Genomic DNA, 21852 nt, shown 5'->3' with positions numbered 1-21852 from the left:
ACTAAGGATACGGGTAACGCTACAATAGATCTAATAACTGGTCGCAGTGGAACACCCGAACAGGAAAAAAAAAAGTCAGGTTACCATTTTTGCATTCGTATATCATGAGGGTAACACGATGATACTTTTATGCCCAGGGAAGTCGAGAAAATTTCCAATCCAAAAATTGCCTAAACCGGCACCGGTAATCGAATTCAGCCACCCTCAGCATAATCTTCCTTTGTAGCCACGCGTCTTACCGCACATGAACAATTAAAAATTAGAAAAAAAATATTAATGTATCCCGTCTAAAGGCGGTCTTGGGCGTTAGAAGGTTAATAGTTGACTTCAAAATGAAACACAAACGTGGAGCGTCCATAATTGATGTACCGCTTAGAGGGGAAAGGGGGGTTGAGCGAAGTGTAACGATCTATACAAAATTTTTAGATGTTTCTTAGTTCTTACAAAGAGTGTGATATGGGGTGAGGGGAGGAGGGTTTGAAAGTACCTAATTTTCGCGTCATGTAATTATTGGAACTTCCGTAACGTAAATTTTGGCAATTCCATACCTCTCCCTACTTTACAGCGTAACGTAACGGTTTCCAATAATAAAAATATATGTAATAGGGGGAATGACGGCTTTGGCAGGTTTTGTTCTATTATTGGCAGGGTTTTTTTATGTCTGACTGTGCTCAAATTTGGCCTAAACATTCTTTGTATATCAAAGAACATTGTGACCAAATTTCATAAAATTTTGTCGACAAAAACCCTCTGCCAATAATAGAACAAAACCTGCCAAAGCCGTCATTCCCCCTATTACATATATTTTTATTATTGGAAACCGTTACGTTACGCTGTAAAGTAGGAAGAGGTATGGAATTGCCCAAATTTACGTTACGGAAGTTCCAATAATTACATGACGCGAAAATTAGGTACTTTCAAACCCTATATCCGTTAAGGTTACCTAAAAACAAATTTTGTGCACAAAAATCATCTTTTGAGCACATGAAACTAAAATTACTGTCATTAGAAGATGGAATGTTAAGCTAAAATGACATATTTTGAATGATCATTTTGATGAAAATGAGTGAAGAACTATTTTCAGGAATTACAATCAAAGTTTATAAAGCCTAGCAATACAGTGCCTTCCCGATTTTGGCAACACGGCCGGATTTTAATGTTGCCAAAATGGGGATGTTGCCAAAAACGGGAAAAAAATTTCATACAAAATTTCACTTTTTTTTTGTTTGCACGATTGAAGCTAAATACTTAGAATATATCTACAAAGTATGTGGAGTGTGTTTAAATGATGCACGTGCGTCGATATTATTCATAACTCGGAGATTGTAGTTCAAACAAAATTGAAACAAACTCAAGAATGGTAATCAAACGATAATGCAACTTATTAGCCAATTAATAATACAAATTTTATAATAAATAATATTTTAAATTAACATTAGCGTCGGCCACGTCCTTACAAAAATTTGTGGTGATATAAAAACGTTTCTATTGTACACCCACGAATTGTACAATCACATATGCTATGCTATGCTATATAAAAACGTTTCTATTGTAGTCCATTGAAGTGCTGACTTCAATCTGACATCTCATATAAATTTTAGTTCACCAAAAATGCCTTTGTTTATAAAAATTCACTATATAAATCAAATAGCATTCCGACGGATACAAGGTGACTAAATGTGCTATAAATTTCGAATTCTTATATAATGAATTTTGATAGAGGCAAACTTTCTTGTGGTCGGTGTGATTAAGAGTAAAGTCCTGTGCACAGTTTTCACCGACATTATGGAAAAAATGAACGCCAGGCATTAGACGTTCTATTGTTTTGGAAAATGGGAACGGAAATCTGCATTTTGCACATTGGTCAAGCGTATCTAATGTAGTGTGAAAAAGGTTAACTACACTTGACTACACTACACGAGAATTACACTCCAGTTATCGATGCACTATTTTCATTATTAAAACTTTGAAAAGATGGAAGAATCCTACATCAGACTGAAGAGGGAAGCAAAGCAGGTCGGACTAGTCATTAACACTTTGAAGACGAACTAGGATCAAGAGAAGACAACGGCCATCATGGCGACAAAATCAAGGTGGTTGAAGAATTCGTGAGCTCACTTGTCCTCCGATAACGAGCAGACAAATTCGGAGACGCAACGTGGCAGGAAAGCATACGTACTTTGGACTCCAAAAAAACACTCTTCTTTCAAGGTGATAAGATAGTCGAGAGAAAGTATCAACGCCTCCCATTCAGTGTGTTAGAGTTCCAGATTCATAGAGGTCTTCATTTTTAGAAAGCTTGAATGGCTTCTTCTATCAGCGCACCGTAACAACGCTCATTGTTGTGTTACCAAGTGATTTGCTTCACTCAATAGGCTTCCATTGGTGAGCATTGAAGATCATTAAAAGGTGAATCATCGAACGTCCAATTTCAAAGATCTTAGGAAGCTCATCTTAGGAAGGAAGGAAGAATAGGTAGATGCTTTTTCAATACCTGCTCGAGAGCCTTACGGTTACATGTTACCAAACTCTTACCATTACTGTTGAACTGTTGGCAAACATGCTGGAATCAAAAGGCTCGTTATGCAATTGACACATCAGGATACTGGAAAAGCTAACAGTGTTCTGATATTAATCGCTAGACAATTTTGCGTCAATTTTAAACAATAATACTCTTTGAAATTAAATTGTTGCTTATTATCTATACGGGAATGTAGCAGAAGGACGGATAAAATGACAGTTTCTTGGCTGATACCAGAAAAGAGGCACAGAATGAGCAAAACGACTTGAAGCTATATAGCCCATTTAGAAAATCGAATGTGCTAATCACTAGCAATTAAACCTAATGGGGCTTGCTTGCCCGTGGATCACTCATACAGTATCGGTTGCATTGTGATGTAAATAGCGGGCTTCGCTTAATATGTGTTGTACTATCTACAACGGTGTGAGTCAGCTTGTCGACGATAAAATCAGTGAGGATGCCAAAAAGTATGGCGTTCTACGGTGGGCTGGTTAGATTAGGGTAGTGTGAATAGGGACATGGAAAACGCGAATAAAAAGAATAGAAAAGTTTCAATAGAAATTGTTTGCAATGAACGGTTAAACGAGTGGTGGTTCATTTTTTCAGTGAAAGTGCCCACTAAATATTCGTACAGAGCCCATAATACGCATATAAACCTTAATGACATTCACTTTTGGTTTTGTTCATCATATTACATATTAATAAAAAGGTTTTAGATCTAATAAGTAATAAAATAAATATTTTCAAGGTTGTTGCCAAAATCGGGAAGAAAATGTTGCCAAAAACGGGTGTTGCCAAAATCGGGGGTAGACAAAAACGGGTGTTGCCAAAATCGGGATGGGACTGTACTTTGATAAAAACATTGATTTGACAATACACCTGTGAAGAATACCCTATGTTTGAGCAAAAGGAAATTTCTAGAATAAAATGTTATCAGGTGTTTTTGGTATTTCATATGCGATATAAAAATGCAAAACACAAAAATAGGTTATGAATAAAAGAAAGAAAAAATCAAAAATGAAAATAAGGTTAAACACGAATAAATATTAATGTGCGAAACTCGAAAGACAAGCCTTTGATTAAGAGAAGGAAAAATTCATCAATAAAATATAATATTAATATGCGAATCTCGAAAGAACGGCCTATGACTAAAAGAAGGAAAAATTCAATCAAGTAAAATATTATCAGGTAAAACATAAATAAACATAAATGTGCAAAAGAATGGTTGATTAACACTCGACGTTTTGCCTAATTTTTTCGACCTTCGACCTTTTGACCTTTTGTTTTTGATCTCCGACTTTTTGGCCTTCGACCTTTTGTCCAACAACCGCAATTTCTATCTTTTGTTCTTTCGACCTTTTTACTTTCGACCTTTTGACCTTTTCACTTCCGACCTTTTATCCTTCGACGTTTTTACTTTCGACCTTTTGTCCTTCGAGGTAAAACAGTAAATGTGTCCTCTCAATAAACTGAAGAGTCCTTATGTTCTTGGCTGTCCAAGAAATCCCTGAAATAAAGTCTTTAGATCTATATGCGTAACCATAGAACAATTGGATTGTTTCAAATATGGTACATAGAACGCGTTCCAAGCATAGGTTCTTGGTCATCCAAGAAATGCTTGGAATAAGCCCTTAGGTGTACATGCGTAAGCAAAGGTTACTTGGTTTGTTTCAAATATGGCACCTGCCCTTTGTGATGCACAGAATATCATGTGCTCACAGTATGGGTTCTTGGCCATCCAAGAAATCCCTGGAATCAGTCCTTTCGATCTACATGTGTAACCATAGATCAATTGGATTATTTCAAATATGCTACATGCACTTTGTGATGCATAGAATAGACCGCATTCCAAGCATAGGTTCTAGATCGTCCAAGAAATCCATGTAATAGGCCTTTGGGTCTACAAACGGAACCAAAGGTTACTTGGATTGTTTCAAATATGGAGAATGCCCTTTGTGATCCATAGAATAGAACGTGTCCAAAGTATGAATTCTTGGTTGTCCAAAAAATCCCGGTAATAAGGCGTTTAGATCTACATAAGTAACCATAGAGCAATTGGATTATTTCAAATATGATACATGCCCTGTGCCTATGCACCACAAAGGGCAATTCTCTTTTGTTTTGTAGTAGATCTTAAGGCCTTGCTCTAGGTATGTATTGGATAACCGACAACCTATGCCGTAGATACATTATATTCTATAATTAAAATGGGCATGTACCACATTTAAAATCGATCGATTTATCTTCGGTTACTCGTGCAGACCTGTGTGCTAATCTCAAGGGATTTCTTGGATGATCAAGAACCTCTGCCGCTGACTTATTCTATTCTACACATCCAAAAGAACATGTACCACATTTAAAACAGTCCGATACATCTTTAGTTACGCTTGTAGATCTGAGGACTCCAGGGATTTCTCGGATGACCGAAAACCTCTGCCGTTGACTTATTCAATTCTACACATCCAAAAGGCAAGTACCACATTTGAAACAGTCCAATACATCTTTAGTGACGCGTGTAGATCTTAAGGCCAAACTCCAGGGATTTCTTGAATGACCCAGAATCTCTTACGATGGCTCATTCTTTTCTACACATTCAAAAAGACATGCGCCATAACTGAAACAGTCCGATTGATTTTTAGTTACGTGTGTAGATCTGAGGACCTAAATCCAGGGATTTCTTGGATGACTTAGAACCTCTGCCGCTGACTTATTCTATTCTTCACATCCAAAAGGGCACGTATCACATTTAAAACAGTCCGATTGATCTTTAGTTACGCGTGTAGATCTGAGGACCTAACTCCAGGGATTTCTTGGATGACCGAAAACCTCTGCCGTTGACTTATTCTATTCTACACATCCAAAAGGGTATGCATCACATTTAAAACAGTACGATTGATCTTTAGTTACGCGTGTAGATCTGAGGACCTAACTCCAAGGATTTCTTGGATGACCGAAAACCTCTGCCGTTGACTTATTCTATTCTACACATCCAAAAGGGTATGCATCACATTTAAAACAGTATGATTGATCTTTAGTTATGCGTGTAGATCTGAGGATCTAACTCTAGGCATATCTTGGATGACCGAGAACCTTTATCGCTGACTTAATCTATTCTTCACATCCAAATGGGCATGTACCACATTTAAAACAGTACGATTTTTCTTTAGTTACGCGTGTATATCTGAGGATCTAACTCCAGGGATTTCATAGATGACCAAGAACCTCTATCGCTGACTGATTCTATTCTTCACATCCAAAAGGACATGTACCATATTTAAAACATTCCGATTGATCTTTAGTTACGCGTGTAGATCTGAGGACTTACCTCCAGGGAATTCTTGGATGACCAAAAACCTCTGCCGTTGACTTCTTCTATTCTACACATCCAAAAGGGCATGTACCACATTTAAAACAGTCCGATACATCTTTAGTGACGCGTGTAGATCTTGAGGCCCAACTCCAGGGATTTCTGGAATGACCTGGCTCATTCTATTCTACACATCCAAAAGGAAATGTGCAATAATTGAAACAGTCCGATTGATCATCAGCTACGCTTGTAGACCTTTAGCTCTTACTCCAGGACTTCTTAGATGCCCAACAATCTATGCTAAAAAAACTCTATTCTTAGTAGTCTCCACACTACTTACTTCTCTCCCTTCGTCTCTCTTCTCCCTTTTTTCTCTATTCTGCAATTTCACTCATTGTACCTTGCACCTCCCACGTCTCGTTTCTCACTTCTCACATCCCATTTATTAATTGTCATATTCCTCTTCATGCTTTTTTTACTGCTCTTTTCGCACACAAAGTATCTCGCTTATTACTTCTCACCTTCTACTACTTGCTTCTCGCTTTTCACTGATCACATCTTATTTCGCACTTCTTACTGCTTGCCTATCCCTTCTCACTTCTCAATACTCATTATTTTTTCTCGCTTCTCCCATCTCACTCCTCACTTCTCATATCTCAAATCTCAGCTTACAATTCACGATCAATTATGAAACTATTTAGGGCTTTTTAGCGGAATTCTGAATCATTCTTTTCATCACTCATAACTTCTCACTCATCACTTTTCAGTTTTATTTTCCCTCTTTTCAATTCTTACTTTTTTACTTTTTAATTGATAATTATTTAAAAATAAATTATTATTGGCACACGCCCTTCTCAAACTATGACATCCATAGTCAAGCACATCAGATGGGCGCGTTTATCCTGCATGCAGAGGTTTTATTAAAATGTGTGTTTTTCTATGAAAAATGTAGTAAAGTTAACTTTTTAGTAACTTGGCACAATCTTTACTAATTTGTTTTTCCAGACATGTGCAAAGATTATTGAAAAAATGTTTTTATCTAGTGGAAAATCCTTAAGGAAACGGAAGACTAAATTTTATCAAAAGGCGGAAAAAACAAATTTATTTTTAAAATTTTTATTATAGATGTCTTGACTATTATTTTTAATTTGTTGATCTGAAAACATGTTTAGGCGTCAGCTGCCATCGGTTTTGTAACTTAATTTAGCCTATTAACCCAGAAAATGCAATGGCTCGTATTAGCTGACTGGCGCATTTTAAACCTAGTTCCCCTAATCGTCGAATAAAGGAAACTTTGTATGTCGAGCTAGAAGAGCTTTTACTTTGTAGTGCCTAAGGGTAGGCTACCGGTATTATGGCGAATAAATAAGCGGAACAGCGGTTCTCAAGCGAATAACCAATGCGACGATGATTGTTATTAATTCTTGTGAGGAATTCTTCATGTAGCTCGCGTGCGTATGTAGATTTTTGTACTGGGCCATTGGACCCGATATCCATTTCCAACCATTCTCTAATTTTGGTAGCAAGGGATTTATTTGGATGAGCAACTGGGACCGATGATGATGAATTCCCCTCACGATCTAAGTTCTAACGTTTCCTGGGATTAGTTTCCGGAGTTTAGATGGTATAGACGGTATCTGACCCCAAACCACATTGTTGGTAGTCAGTCAGCTTCCCTCCCGAGTTCGGGAAACTCAACCCCTCCTTCTGAAGGGTCTCAGGCCGGGCAAACCTGAAAACTGCTGGGTGGTCTCCTAAAAGTCCCATACAAAACTTTTTTTACACGGAACGCATCCCCCGTGTAAAAAAGAATCGGGTGTACTTGCTTGTTAGACGACTATAAGATTCCAGATAATTAGAATTCTACATCTGATATGTTATGCTGCTTTTGCTTAGAATCGTTTTCCCAAACACTTTTCTATTTATTATGATATGTATGATGATTAAATATGAAAACAGGTATATTGCGATAACCCATATATATTTATAATGCTGATTCATGAACTGAATATTTTTCGGAAAAGCAACAGTATAAACCCAACACAAGTCCATATTTCCACGAAACTACTGCATATTTCTTTCATTACACCACCCACCCCAGCAACGAGTCTCGCAGAACAACAGACACCAAAAACCCACAAGAGGCCCATATATAATAGTAATAAATCACTCACCCATAATATTCGATCCAGAATTGGACACCGCCGCCGTTGCTGCCGAGGTTGTTTTGTGCGCACTGCTGGTCTCGTTACTGTTGTTACCTTCATCGCCGACACCACCACCACCACCCCCACTACCACCACTTCCTCCTCCACCCCCGATTCCACCACTATTGTCCTGCCGCAGTGATTGGGTACGGCGATGCAGACTAATCCCGTCGTCCAGACCATCGGCCGTGGCCGCCGACACGTGCAGTCCTGCCGCACCGGTAGAGCTGCCATGCTTGTGGTCATTCTCCTGACGTTGAGCTTGATGCTGCTGTTGAACACGTCGTCGCTCTTCATCAATATCGTTGAAGACTATCATTTCGTTAGTCTTGTAATTGCTATAAATTCCACTTGGCTTCTCGATGGCGGCCGAGCCGCTCACGGGCATGTTGACCACACCGGTTGTAGTGCTGTTGTGCATCTCGTTTTGATAGTTGAAGTACTTCAGCTTGTCCTCAATGTCGCTTTCGTCCTCCAGGGGAGACTGCAGCACCTTTGTGTAGGATGATTTAATCGAAGCTCGCTTCCCCCCGCTACCGCCACCAATGGTGGACGTCACTGTGGACGAGATGGGTGTTGAATAGGACAGCGCGCTGCTGGACGATAGGTCCCAATGGTACCGAGAATTGCTGCTGGGTGTCCCCGGGTCCTGCTTTGGAAGATTGTAGTAATGCGACTGGCGGCTGGTGTAGTAACTGTGCCGTGGGTAACTATCCTTCTGCATATCAGTTTCATCTTCCTCGTCATCGGATGGAAGGAAGTGGTTGCTGTTGCCCCCAGCGTTAGCATTGTTCTCCGTCGGGGACGTTGACAACGGAGGGGGTTGGCTATTGTAGTAAAAGCTGTACTTGTCCACCGAGCTCGCATGTCGACTGCTCGAGCGACTGCTCTCATATTGGTTATTATTCAATCTTGAACTGAGTTCTTGCCTACTTCCTAATAAATCATATCCAGACCCAGGGCCGGAAATGCCCGTACTGTTACCACGGTACCCACTGTTCTCCATTCCGTATGATGAACTATTCAGTGCGTAGGAAGAAGACGTAAGTGATGTGGGCGTGGTTAACGACGAAGATGTGCCTGTAATGTCCGATTTACTGTTGCTCGTAATTGTGCTCATACTAGTTTTGTTGTTACTGCTATTAATAATGTTATTGTTGTTCATGAGAATACCACTTGATACGCTCGACTGGTAGTGATGTTCAGCTACCCTGGGTTTGCATTTCGGAAAGAGAATGGAAATCTTTTGCTCACTTAGGCCTAATGCTGATGAAGAAGCCGCCGACGACGACGAATCGCTGCAGTTTGTGCTTGCGGTAGCGTTTAGCGGTATTGAGATAATGCTGTTGTTGGTGTTCTGCTCAGCGGAAGCCTGTGCCGAAGCTGATGCCGTTGCTGTCGATGAGGATGATGACGATGATTTCTTATCGAGCGTGATGGTTGAACTGACCATATTTTGTCGTGAAAAGCACTAATTCCCAGAAGGATTCACTTCTTCGAATACTCGTAAGCCTATCAATAATGTTTGCTTCGCTGTTTATCTGGAGTGTTTGTGTTTCTTCAGTGGGTGTTTTCTGGAAGCAAGTGAGCAAAACAAAAGCAGTTGAATTCAGAGATGCTATTAAAAGCTTTTTCGGAAGAAGCGGAAAGATAATCAATCAGTAGTTTGTGGCTTTGGATTTTTTTTGACGTAGAATATGTATTTTTTGATTTGGATACAGCGGTATAAATAACAAGTTGGAAAAATGAGAGCGTCACGAAAAAATATAGATTTTACAAGCTAATAAACCGTACATGTTTCATCTGAATTTCCATTTTTGCCATCAATCGACTGGGATTTTTATTTAAATTAGAATTGATCTAATAACGATTTTCAATGGTAATTTTTTGATATGGGCATTCTACTTGAACACTATTTCCACTCATCCAAATACCGCATTTCGGGACCGATTTGCGATTTGGGCGTAACTTATTTTGTAAACAAACATTGTTTCATTAATTCCGTCGAATGCAAGCGTTTTTATCTAAAACTAATTCCCTTATCTGATAGAGGAAAGCCTAATCTGTTGGATGCATACTATGGTTTTCTTATGAAATGCTAGCTTCAGCAGGAATTTGCCTTTCAATATTTGTTTATGAAATAAGTTACGCCCAAATCGCAAATCAGTCCCGATTTATGGTTTCACCCCGCCCGATCCGTGAATCTATATACATAAAAATGAATTTCTGTCTGAACCTTATAGATTCCGAAACTACTGAGCCGATCGGCGTAAAAATTTGTATGCAGAGGTTTTTGGGCTCGGGGAAGGTCCTTAAGATGGTTCGAGACCCCTCCCGCTTTTGGAAAGGGGGGCTCCCATAGAAATGGAATAAAAACTTCTCCATAACTCGAGAACTAAACAGAGAATAAATCAATTTTAGGCGAAACGAAGTTCGTCGGCCCGAGTAGCACACTTGTTACATATCAGTCATTGTGACTCCAGTCACATTAGAGTTGCTGCAACCAAATCGATCTTAACTGTGCTACTAGAGGGGTCTGCTAGTGAACTAATAAAAAAATAATATGTTAGTTATGTTACGATGGTCGGTGTTTAATTAACGGTTAAGTATTTTACTTCGTCTTACTTCTTACTACTTATTTCTTACTCCTCATTTTTCACTTCTCACTTATAACTTCCAACTTCTTATTTCCACTTTTCACAGTGAGAAGTGAGATGTGAGACGTCACATGACACATTCGGCCGAATTACCTGTTCGGCCAAATGTCCTATTCATCCAAATGACCTATTCGGCTAAATAACATATTCGGCCAAATAACATATTCGGCTAAATGGCCTATTCGGCTATATAACCCTTTCGGTCAAACGACTTTCGGCCTAGTGTCCTTCGGCCAAATGGCATTCGGCCGAACGGCCCTTCCCCAATATTGATGTACCATTAAACTCAGCATGGCGAATTGAGTAAATGTCAATATTTAGTGATATAAACAGATAAAAAAAATCATATAAGGTACACTGGGGGAAGTGGAAAAAGAGGGTAAGTGTAAAAATCGACTCGAAAAATTGGAATTGTACATACTTTACAGTTTTTACCACATAATAACATTATGCAAGAATATACTTTGATGCTCACACTAATACTATGTTGAAATTTGTATAATACATACACTAACACGGTTAACGCTTGAACTGTAATTTTAGGTTTTGCGAAAAGTTGATTTTTGCATTCATAAAATCAATTCTTATTTGCACCAATTGTCCTTTTGTCAAGTGAATTTATATCACAGGTGACCATTATAATACAATTGAACTAATCCCATCCAACTGGTAGTGGTTTGTACCAAGAAAGCAAATTATTCAAAGATTTTACACTTACCTCAGGTATCAAACACTACGGGGGAAGTGGATAATGTTCTAACTAAGCATTTTTTTTCTTCCCTTCATGGTTTATTTCGATAGCTGTGAATCTTAATATGTTCCTTCTTTGTTATCATTGTGATTCCAGTGGTGATTGGACTCATATAAATGAGAAAATGCCTGATAATTCCACCTATCGGTATTGATGCCTTTCGCATGTTTTACATATGAAAAAAATGTATAAGGTAAAAATAGCACTTATAGGTAAATATATTGTATTATTTACATTATTTTTATTCATAACAAGTTTCACCTTTGCATGCAATTTTTTTGCGAACAAATTGGTTAAGGACAAGTGCTTAAGAATAGCTGATAATTTTGTACGTGCTTTGCGCACACACATACATACAAATACGCACATACAGACATCATCAACCTGAACCACTGTGATGCAGCCCAGCAACTGCTGTGTCAGACAGTTGCTGAATGGGGGACGGACATCGCCATCATAGCGGATCCTTATCGGGTACCCGCCAGGAACGGTAATTGGGTCGCCGATGGGTCTAAAATGGCGGCGATATGGACAACGATATGGAGTCCAAGAGTTGGTGTCCTCGACACACGAGGGCTTCGTCATTGCCAAAATCAACGGGGTCTTCTTCTGCAGCTGCTATGCGCCTCCTCGATGGTCGATCGAGCAGTTCGGTTGTATGCTGGATTGTTTGACGGCTAACTTGATGGGGCGTAGGCCGGTGGTGATAGCGGGGGACTTCAACGCTTGGGCCGTGGAATGGGGAAGCCGTTCCACGAATCAACGGGGGCAGATCCTGCTGGAATCACTGGCCATGTTGGATGTGGACTTGGCTAATGTCGGTACCAAAAAAAAACCTACAGCTGGAACGGTGCCGAGTCGATTATCGACGTTACGTTCTGGACCCCAAACGAGTAGTTCGAACTGGAGGGTAGATGATGGCTACACTCACAGCGACCACCTGGTGGTTCGCTACAGTATCGACTATACGACCAGCATTCAGCGGACGGAAGAAGGGGCGAGGCCTAGTCCTCGTATGTGGAAGACATCATACTTCGACGACGAGGTGTTTAAGGAAGCGCTCCGCCGCGAGCACAATACTCTCGGTCTGAGTGGTGAGCAGCTGGTAACAGTACTCTCGCGTGCATGCGATGCCACCATGCCTAGGAAAGTCCACCCTAGGAATGGTAGACCACCGGCTTACTGGTGGACTCAAGCAATTGCGAACCTGCGCCGCGCCTGCCTACGGGCAAGGAGGCGGATGCAGAGAGCACGCACAGAAGAGGAGCGTGTTGAACGACGGGTGGCGTTCGTGGCTGCTAGAGCCGCTCTGAAGACTGAGATTAGATCAAGCAAAAAAGCCTGCTTCGAGGGCCTGTGTCAAAGTGCCAACGCGAATCCATGGGGTGACGCCTATAGGGTCGTAATGGCTAAGACACGTGGGGCGATGGCCCCTACAGAGCGGTCTCCAGAGATGCTGGAGAGGATCATCGCGGGCTCTTCCCACGTCACGACCCAAGCCTCTGACCTCCCTTCGTGGAGCTGCCAGGAGCCAGGGTGGCCGACGAGGGAAGAGTAACTGTGGCGGAACTTGCGGGGATTGCATAGTCCCTTAGTGTAGGTAAGGCGCCAGGACCGGATGGTATTCCGAACCTGGCCATTAAAGCGGCCATTGCCGAGGCTCCCGAGATGTTCAGATCTGTCATGCAGAGATGCCTGGACGAGGGAGTCTTCCTGAAGCATGGAAAAGGCAGAGCTTGGTCCTATTGCCAAAGGCGGGAAAACCACCGGGGGATCCGTCGGCATATAGACCAATATGCCTGCTTGATACGGCGGGGAAGGTGCTCGAGAAGATCATCCTCAACAGGTTGTTGATACGCACGGAGGGTGCGGATGGTCTATCGAGTAACCAGTTTGGCTTCCGAAAGGGTAAGTCGACCGTAGACGCTATCTTGTCGGTTACCGAATCCGCGGAGATAGCTATCCAGCGTAAGAGGAGGGGAGTTCGCTATTGTGCAGTAGTGACTCTCGACGTGAGGAATGCTTTCAATAGTGCCAGTTGGGCAGCTATTGCAGATGCGCTCCTGCGTCTTGGAATTCCCGAGTACCTGTACAAGATTATCGGAAGCTACTTCCAGAATCGAGTACTGGTATACGACACGGAGGCGGGTCGGAAGTGCGTTGACATAACCTCAGGGGTTCCGCAAGGTTCCATACTGGGTCCGGTGTTATGGAACGTCATGTACGACGGTGTCTTGAGGTTGAAGTTCCCGGTGGGCGTGGTAATCGTCGGCTTCGCTGACGATATTACGCTGGAGGTCTACGGCGAATCGATCGAAGAGGTGGAGTTGACTGCAGCCCACTCGATTGCAATTGTGGAGGAGTGGATGAGTTCCAGGAAGTTAGAACTGGCTCACCACAAGACTGAGGTGGTTGTTGTTAACAACCGAAAGTCGGAGCAGCAAGCGGTGATAAGGGCAGGCAACTGCACGATCACCTCTGAACGCTCAATCAAACTCTTGGGGGTAATAATCGACGATAAGCTCACCTTTGGTAGCCACGTCAATTACGCCTGCAAGCGTGCCTCCACAGCTATAGTGGCATTGTCCCGGATGATGTCCAATAGTTCTGCGGTTTATGCCAGCAAGCGCAAGCTTCTGGCTAGCGTTGCTCTGTCCATACTGAGGTATGGGGGGCCAGCTTGGGGCACGGCCCTGCGTATTAACTGCTACAGAACGAAGTTAGAAAGTACGTATAGGCTCATGTGCCTAAGAGTTGCGAGCGCGTACCGTACCGTGTCGCACGATGCACTCTGCGTCATCACCGGTATGATGCCTATTGACATCGTTATCGGTGAAGACATAGAGTGCTTTGAAATGCGCGGCACGAGAGGCATCCGCAGGACTGTCAGGTTGGCCTCAATGGTCAAATGGCAGCGTGCGTGGGACAGTTCCACTAAGGGTAGATGGACACATAGGTTGATACCGGAGATAGGTACGTGGGTCAAGAGGCGCCATGGGGAAATCACTTTCCACCTGACCCAGGTCCTTACAGGCCATGGTTGCTTCAGACAGTACCTACACCGGCTCGGATACTCGGCCTCGCCCGAGTGTCCGGTGTGCGTTGGTTTAGAGGAAACGGCGGAACACGTGTTGTTCGTGTGCCCGCGTTTTCGCACAATGCGTTACCACATGCTTGCCACATGTGGTCTGGACACTACCCCGGACAACCTAGTTCGGAGGATGTGTAAAGATGAAGTTGGCTGGAACACCGTTTTATCGGCTATCGTCCAAATCGTCTCGGAGCTACTATCGTCTCGGAGAAGGTGGCGCGTGGACTCGAGGGATGGCTAGTTCAGGCGCAAATAAGAGGTGGTCCAAGGGTTCGGAGTCGGCTTCATGGGTCATACCGGTGCCCTGTGGTCGAACTCGATCCTTTTATCGAACAAGTGGCCGCGTGAAAAACAACATGGTATCGTCGCTTTCGCGGCGTCGGTCAACCGGGCGGGTTCCGAGCCCGAGGACGGAAAGGGGTCCTCGTCAAGGCTGGGGCAGGCGTAGGCACCGTGTCGGCAAGTCCCTCTGTGTGCTGGCAAATAGGCCCTATCGCAGAACGGTCAATTTGGGGTGCACGCGGCATCATCATTCTTGATACCAGTCGTGCAGAGGGAAGCAGGCACGAAGTCGACCCTGCCCACCTTCCGAGGACATAGGGCATGGTAAGGCCACCTGGAAAGCCGGCAATGCGCTGGCACGATACCATGGTGTTCTTCTAAAAAAGCGAGTCACGATGTTCGATGCTGCAAGGACACGCAGCTAACCTCGAGGGTGCGTTATGCACTGGCCCCCCTCTGAAGTATTACTTTCTGGTTGTACCGAAGGGACGATGGGCTTGGCGGCAATGGAAACGGTTTAGCTGGTCGGGGATGCAGTCCTGCCTCCCTCATTGGAGGTGGCCCCTAACCCAGCACTTCCTGGTCAACCCAGGATGTCTGTTGAGCAGATTCCCCTCCATTGTTTAGGAAAAAAAAATAAAAAATAAAAAAAATACAGACATCATCTCAATTCGTTAAACCAAGTTGATTAGTTTATAACCCTGTAAGTACCATTTTTCCTATAAAAAGTTCATCTTTGGGTCGAACATATAGACTTTACTTACACTAAGTGTTCGAGAAGGCAAACCCGTTATTCCGTTAAGGTAATGAAAATAATTCCACAAAAGATACTCAGAGGAATTATCGTATTGATTTTAGTTATATGTAACTACACATCACTATTGAAGGTCAAGGTAACATGGGTTTTCCACTTACCCCATCCCACCAGGGTAAGTGGATAAACAACTCCTAATTTTGAAATCTATTTCCATAAATTTCAAGCTACCAAAATGGTATGAAGTACCGCACATTTGGTGCAAAATTGACTGTTTTTGATAGCCCATTTTGATTGAACGCATTTAAATCATTTAAACTGATTTTACACTAATTCAAAGGAAGGAACACTTATTTAAATATTTGTTTTTTTATTATTATTATATATTTAGTTATTAGTTAATATACAGTCGCCTCTCCAGTTCTCAATATTTAAGAACCAGCCTCCAGGAATTAAAAGGTATCCAAAAAATCACTCGCGTTCTTCCAAAGATGGTCCAGTAGCCCAGAAATATTAATATAACGACATAGGGAGGGAGAACCCTGAACAAAAAAAAAACAGAATATGAACAGAAGATATCGAGATAATCTCCAGTAACCCTTGGGAGCAAAGGCGTAGGTTTGCCAATCCGGAGATGGCGAGTCTGATTCTCGGTCCGGTCTATGAAGTTTTCGGGTGTTTCTATCCATTGACCTTGCCACACAAGATACATATTCATGCAATGACGGGTATAAAAAAGCTTTCAATTATTAACTGAGGAAATGCAAAGAGAATACTAAGTTGAAAAGCAGACCAAGTTCCAATTGGAATGTAGAGCCATAGAATTCGTATATATATATATATATATATATATATATATATATATATATATATATATATTAGAGTGGGGCGCAGTTGTATGGAACAACGCAAATTTCGTCCGATCAAGTGAGATCAAGGTTTTTCTGAATCGTTTTGGGACCCCAATCAACTGTGCAAAATATGGGCTCGATTGGTTGCGACCTCGCATGCCGCATCGCGTTTTAAATTTACATGGAGATTAGTATGGGAAAACGTACTTTTTAACATGTTTGCTCTTAACGGGTTCAACTTATCATCAATCACGTGAGTCAATACGTTAGCATATAGCCTGGAAGATGCCGAAAGACTTTGCCGAAGAAGGTACGCAGCTGGAAGGTCTACAAAAAATGTTATTACGTTTTGAAAATTGATTGTTTAAACCATATGCAAGAAATCAATGTTTCTGCCAGCACTATCGGACAACCTGCAATTGTTAAAGGGTAAAACCTATTTTCCTTCTAATCGGAATTTTTACTTTGTGAAATCATTCCGAATATCTCCCATTAGCTCCAAAGTCCTATAAAATCAATAATTTTGAAATAACACTCAGTTAAATTATTGCTCCACGTAGTTCGGCAGTGCTGGCAGAATAAATGATTTTTTGCATATGGTTTGAACACTCAATCTTCGAAGCGTTATAACTTTTTTCGTGAACGTTCCAGCAACGTGCCTTCTTCAGCAAAGTTTTTCGGCATCCTTTGGGTTATACTTTAACGTAATGTGCCACTTGGTTTACGATAAACTGAAACCTCTAGTAGTAGAAATGCAAAAATATACGTTCTCCTATACTAATTTCCATACAAAATTCAAACGCGATGCGGAAAGCGAGGAAGCAACCAATCGGTCCCAAATTGTGCACAGTTGTTCAGGACTCAGAATGGCTTCGAAAAACCATTGAAAAATGACCATGACGCCCCACTCTAATATATATATATATATATATATATATTAGGGTGGCTCAAAAAACACTTTTTCAATTTTATTGATGGGCCGCCCTCTTATTCGGTTCTATTTGATGCCCTGATGCTTATGACAAAATTTCAGCCAAATCGGTCAACGTTTGGGCAGTGCTAAACTCGTCGGAAGTTTATATGGAAAAATGTATGCAGAAACATCCAAAAACAGTGATTTGCAGTTGGACGGCACAATTTACGATCAAGAATCATAATACTCATTCAGTTCTTCTAGAATTTAATACAGAATGTTATGCTGAAAACCGCGAGAAGATTAGAGTTTATTAGACAAAGATATTAGCATTTTACTGGAGTGTTGTAGGGGTGAATTTATTTCTTTTCAAAGGTAAAAGAAACGACATTTGCTCAAACCCCACTTCAGAGAAATGCTAATAACTTAGCCGGGCAAACTCTAATCTTCTCGCGGTTTTCTGCATAACATTCTGTATTAAATTGCTCAAGATCTGAATGAGTATCATAGTTCTGCACCGTAAGTTGTGCCGTCCAACTGCAATTCACTGTTTTTGGATGTTTCTGCATACATTTTTGCATATAAACTTCCAACGAGTTTAGCACCGCCCAAACGTTGACCGATTTGGCTGAAATTTTGTCCAGAGCATCAGGGCCTCAAATAGAGCCAAATAAAAGGGCGGCCCATCAAAAAAATTGAAAAAAGTTTTTCCCATACTAATTTGAGCCACCCTAATATATATACATTTTTAAATTTATTTATTTATTTATTCATTTATTCATAAATTCATCTACTCATCTATTCATCTATAAATCTATTCATCTATTCATCTATTCATTTATTAATGTGTTCAATCATTCATTTATTCATTTATTCATTTATTCATTTATTCATTTATTCATTTATTCATTTATTCATTTATTCATTTATTCATTTATTCATTTATTCATTTAGTCATTTAGTCATTTATTCATTTATTCATTTTTTTCATTTTTTCATTTATTCATTTATTCATTTATTCGTTTATTCATTTAGTCATTTATTCATTTATTCATTTATTCATTTATTCATTTATTCATTTATTCATTTATTCATTTATTCATTTATTCGTTTATTCATTTATTCATTTATTCATTTATTCATTTATTCATTTATTCATTTATTCATTTATTCATTTATTCATTTATTCATTTATTCATTTATTCATTTATTCAATTATTCATTTATTCATTTATTCATTTATTCATTTATTCATTTATTCATTTATTCATTTATTCATTTATTCATTTATTCATTTATTCATTTATTCATTTATTCATTTATTCATTTATTCATTTATTCATTTATTCATTTATTCATTTATTCATTTATTCATTTATTCATTTATTCATTTATTCATTTATTCATTTATTCATTTATTCATTTATTCATTTATTCATTTATTCATTTATTCATTTATTCATTTATTCATTTATTCATTTATTCATTTATTCATTTATTCATTTATTCATTTATTCATTTATTCATTTATTCATTTATTCATTTATTCATTTATTCATTTATTCATTTATTCATTTATTCATTTATTCATTTATTCATTTATTCATTTATTCATTTATTCATTTATTCATTTATTCATTTATTCATTTATTCATTTATTCATTTATTCATTTATTCATTTATTCATTTATTCATTTATTCATTTATTCATTTATTCATTTATTCATTTATTCATTTATTCATTTATTCATTTATTCATTTATTCATTTATTCATTTATTCATTTATTCATTTATTCATTTATTCATTTATTCATTTATTCATTTATTCATTTATTCATTTATTCATTTATTCATTTATTCATTTATTCATTTATTCATTTATTCATTTATTCATTTATTCATTTATTCATTTATTCATTTATTCATTTATTCATTTATTCATTTATTCATTTATTCATTTATTCATTTATTCATTTATTCATTTATTCATTTATTCATTTATTCATTTATTCATTTATTCATTTATTCATTTATTCATTTATTCATTTATTCACTTTTTAATAAGATCAATAAAAGTATACAATCTGCGACATCATGTTTTGGTAGTTTTGACGGTTCCTTTGTATGGAGCCCGATCATTATGTACTGGAAGTAAATGGAAGAATATTTGTGTGTCTTATAATTTTGTATGTTCCGCCAACCCGCTCAAATAATTATTATTATTTAACGTCGATACGTGCGAAACCTACGCTGTCGCATGGCTACCTCTTGCCGTATTTTTCCGTTTCCAGCGAAACATCCACACACTCCTCAACTGATCCGACGGAATTCAAACGAAATAGATTATTCACTCGAAACCATCTCACAGTTTTGCACACCATTGTTCACGCGGCCTTAATAAGCTTTGATAGATTCACCGAAAACACTTTTCGTCCATAATCTTGTCCACGAAAATCTCTCTGGTAGATAGGTAGGTGGTGCGTTTGGAAACATACTCGGCATCCATGTGGGATTTGCCGTTTTATGCAGATCTGATCCGTTGTCGAGGGCCGCCCGTCGATAGGACTGGCATAATTTTCCGAGAACAATTTGTTTTCGCTGGAATTTGTTTTGAGGAAGAAAAACAACGAACGGTTTTATGCAAATTATACAACGTTATACCGATATGCTTGAACAACTCGCTTCAAGTGAGCTGTAGCGAATCTTAAAAAGATTATCTTGCAGACAGAATATAATATAGAGATATTGGGAAGCATACCAAAACAAATATTTCATAAAAGGGCAACGAAGGCTGAGTATCGGCAGTATGGTTGAAATAAAATTATAGTATGCATACTAATCAATACATCTTGAGAGACACCCTCTCAAAAGGTAGACATGATCCATAAAAGAAAGTCGTATAAACCATACGACAAAATAAATATACCAGCAAACTCATAAAAATTAAACTCACATATTATAGCCTTTTTTGTCTGAGTATCTAAATGCATCTATTCGTTTGTGCATGTGTGCAATGTTGATCGATAAGCTCTCAACCAGTTACATTCTACTAGAAAGTCGGTTAATTTGTTATTGAAAGCTGGTCAATAGATTCCGAAGCACAAAATTTCATATTGTGAAAGTTGTATAAATTGAACAAGGGTAACCGTACCCTTAGTGGAGGTATCACCAATAGTGAAGGTAGTGGGATTTTAATAAGATTTATCATAACTATTCACTTTTTCTTTAAAAAAAAATGACTCCATTGCATCTATAGTTGTGCAACTATACAATCAGTGGCGAGTCTCATAAGAAATCAATGGATAGCACCGATGGGAAACAAAATTATGTTTTACCGCCACTAAAGGAATAGTGTACCCATTAATGATGCAAGCAACATTTGTTAGTTGTTGATGTTAAATGACATAAATCTTATTTTTGGAAGCAAATTTATTAGTTTATCTATTGGCTAAGATATTGAAGCTATTTTTTAAATATTTTCTTTTAAGGATCTATTTATACGTCCACTTCTGGTACCGTTGCCCTAAACAGTTTAATAATTTATAACAATAGCACTCAGGCACTTGAACACACACACACTCTTAAAACATATGTAAAATTTCGTCAAAATCTCAACAGCAGAACAAAACTAGTTGAACTAGGTTCAACTCATAATAGTGAATCGAATAGAAGATTCGATGAAGACAATTCGCTCCCTGCAGTTACGTTCCGATGTTCCACAGCGCGAGATTAAGCTTCCGGTTTTTCCTGCTGTTCGTCGCTTCGGAAGCATGCAAGTCTCTTCATACTGCATGTTTCACGCAGCGCGGTGGAAAAACATAGTTTGCCAATCCGCGGCGATTAAGACCCTTCATTATTTTTCTGTTTTCACCAGAGGATGTTATCTAACGTCCGGTTTGATCCGTTATGAAAACTTATTCACAACTTACTTCATCCTACCAGCAGACATTTACTTTAACCTATTAGGTATTCCGTGTTCATCAACCGTTTAGACGAACCAAGCGCTAATAAAGAATTACCCAATCATTTTTTTTTATTCCTAGATAAGTATATGATGATCATATTTTACTGTAGCATTGTCTCAAATACCAAACTCGCTGTGCCGATTACGAATTTCAAACTGCAAAATTCCGACGAATATTCGTTTCTAGATTTTTCTAATACCTTCGTCTTTAACAATTTGAAGAATTCGTTTATTTGATACAAGCTCATGAAAAATAAATGAATGTCTCTATATAAGCATTAGTGTTTGAAATTTGATTCAATACTGTATGACAGAACAAATAGTCTAGTAAATACTTAATCATTGCTTTATCGACCTTGCATGTAGAGGTGTGCGCCACCGCGCCACGCCGCCGCCGCCGACATTTTTGCATCGGCGCTCCGCCGTTTAAAATTTGTCACTCCCTTGATCTACAATTTTCCACACCGATCCAAATTTTCAGTGGAAACTCCTAAGATTCATTTGATTTTCCGTATTATTTCCTGATAGATCTCTACAACATTACGTTGAAACT

General features: G+C 39.3%; 1 protein-coding gene across 3 annotated transcripts in view; it reads right to left on the bottom strand.

Annotated features, from left to right (window-relative positions):
* LOC134205676 (serine-rich adhesin for platelets-like) overlaps window positions 1–21852 on the bottom strand; it is a 199065-nt gene that overhangs the window by 143960 nt on the left and 33253 nt on the right. For all 3 annotated transcript variants that reach the window (XR_009978176.1, XR_009978177.1, XM_062681188.1), the window contains exon 2: window positions 8003–9609. Coding sequence is in view for 1 of the 3 variants with exons in the window: in XM_062681188.1 (XP_062537172.1) it covers window positions 8003–9488 (1486 nt within the window). In the remaining 2 variants the exon portion in view is untranslated. The remainder of the gene's footprint in view (window positions 1–8002; window positions 9610–21852) is intronic.

Source organism: Armigeres subalbatus, chromosome 1 (genome assembly GCF_024139115.2).
Source record: "Armigeres subalbatus isolate Guangzhou_Male chromosome 1, GZ_Asu_2, whole genome shotgun sequence".
Taxonomy (NCBI): Eukaryota; Metazoa; Arthropoda; class Insecta; order Diptera; family Culicidae; genus Armigeres; species Armigeres subalbatus.
The sequence above is the reverse complement of the archived record's forward strand: the minus strand, read 5'-3'. Positions and strand labels throughout refer to the sequence as shown.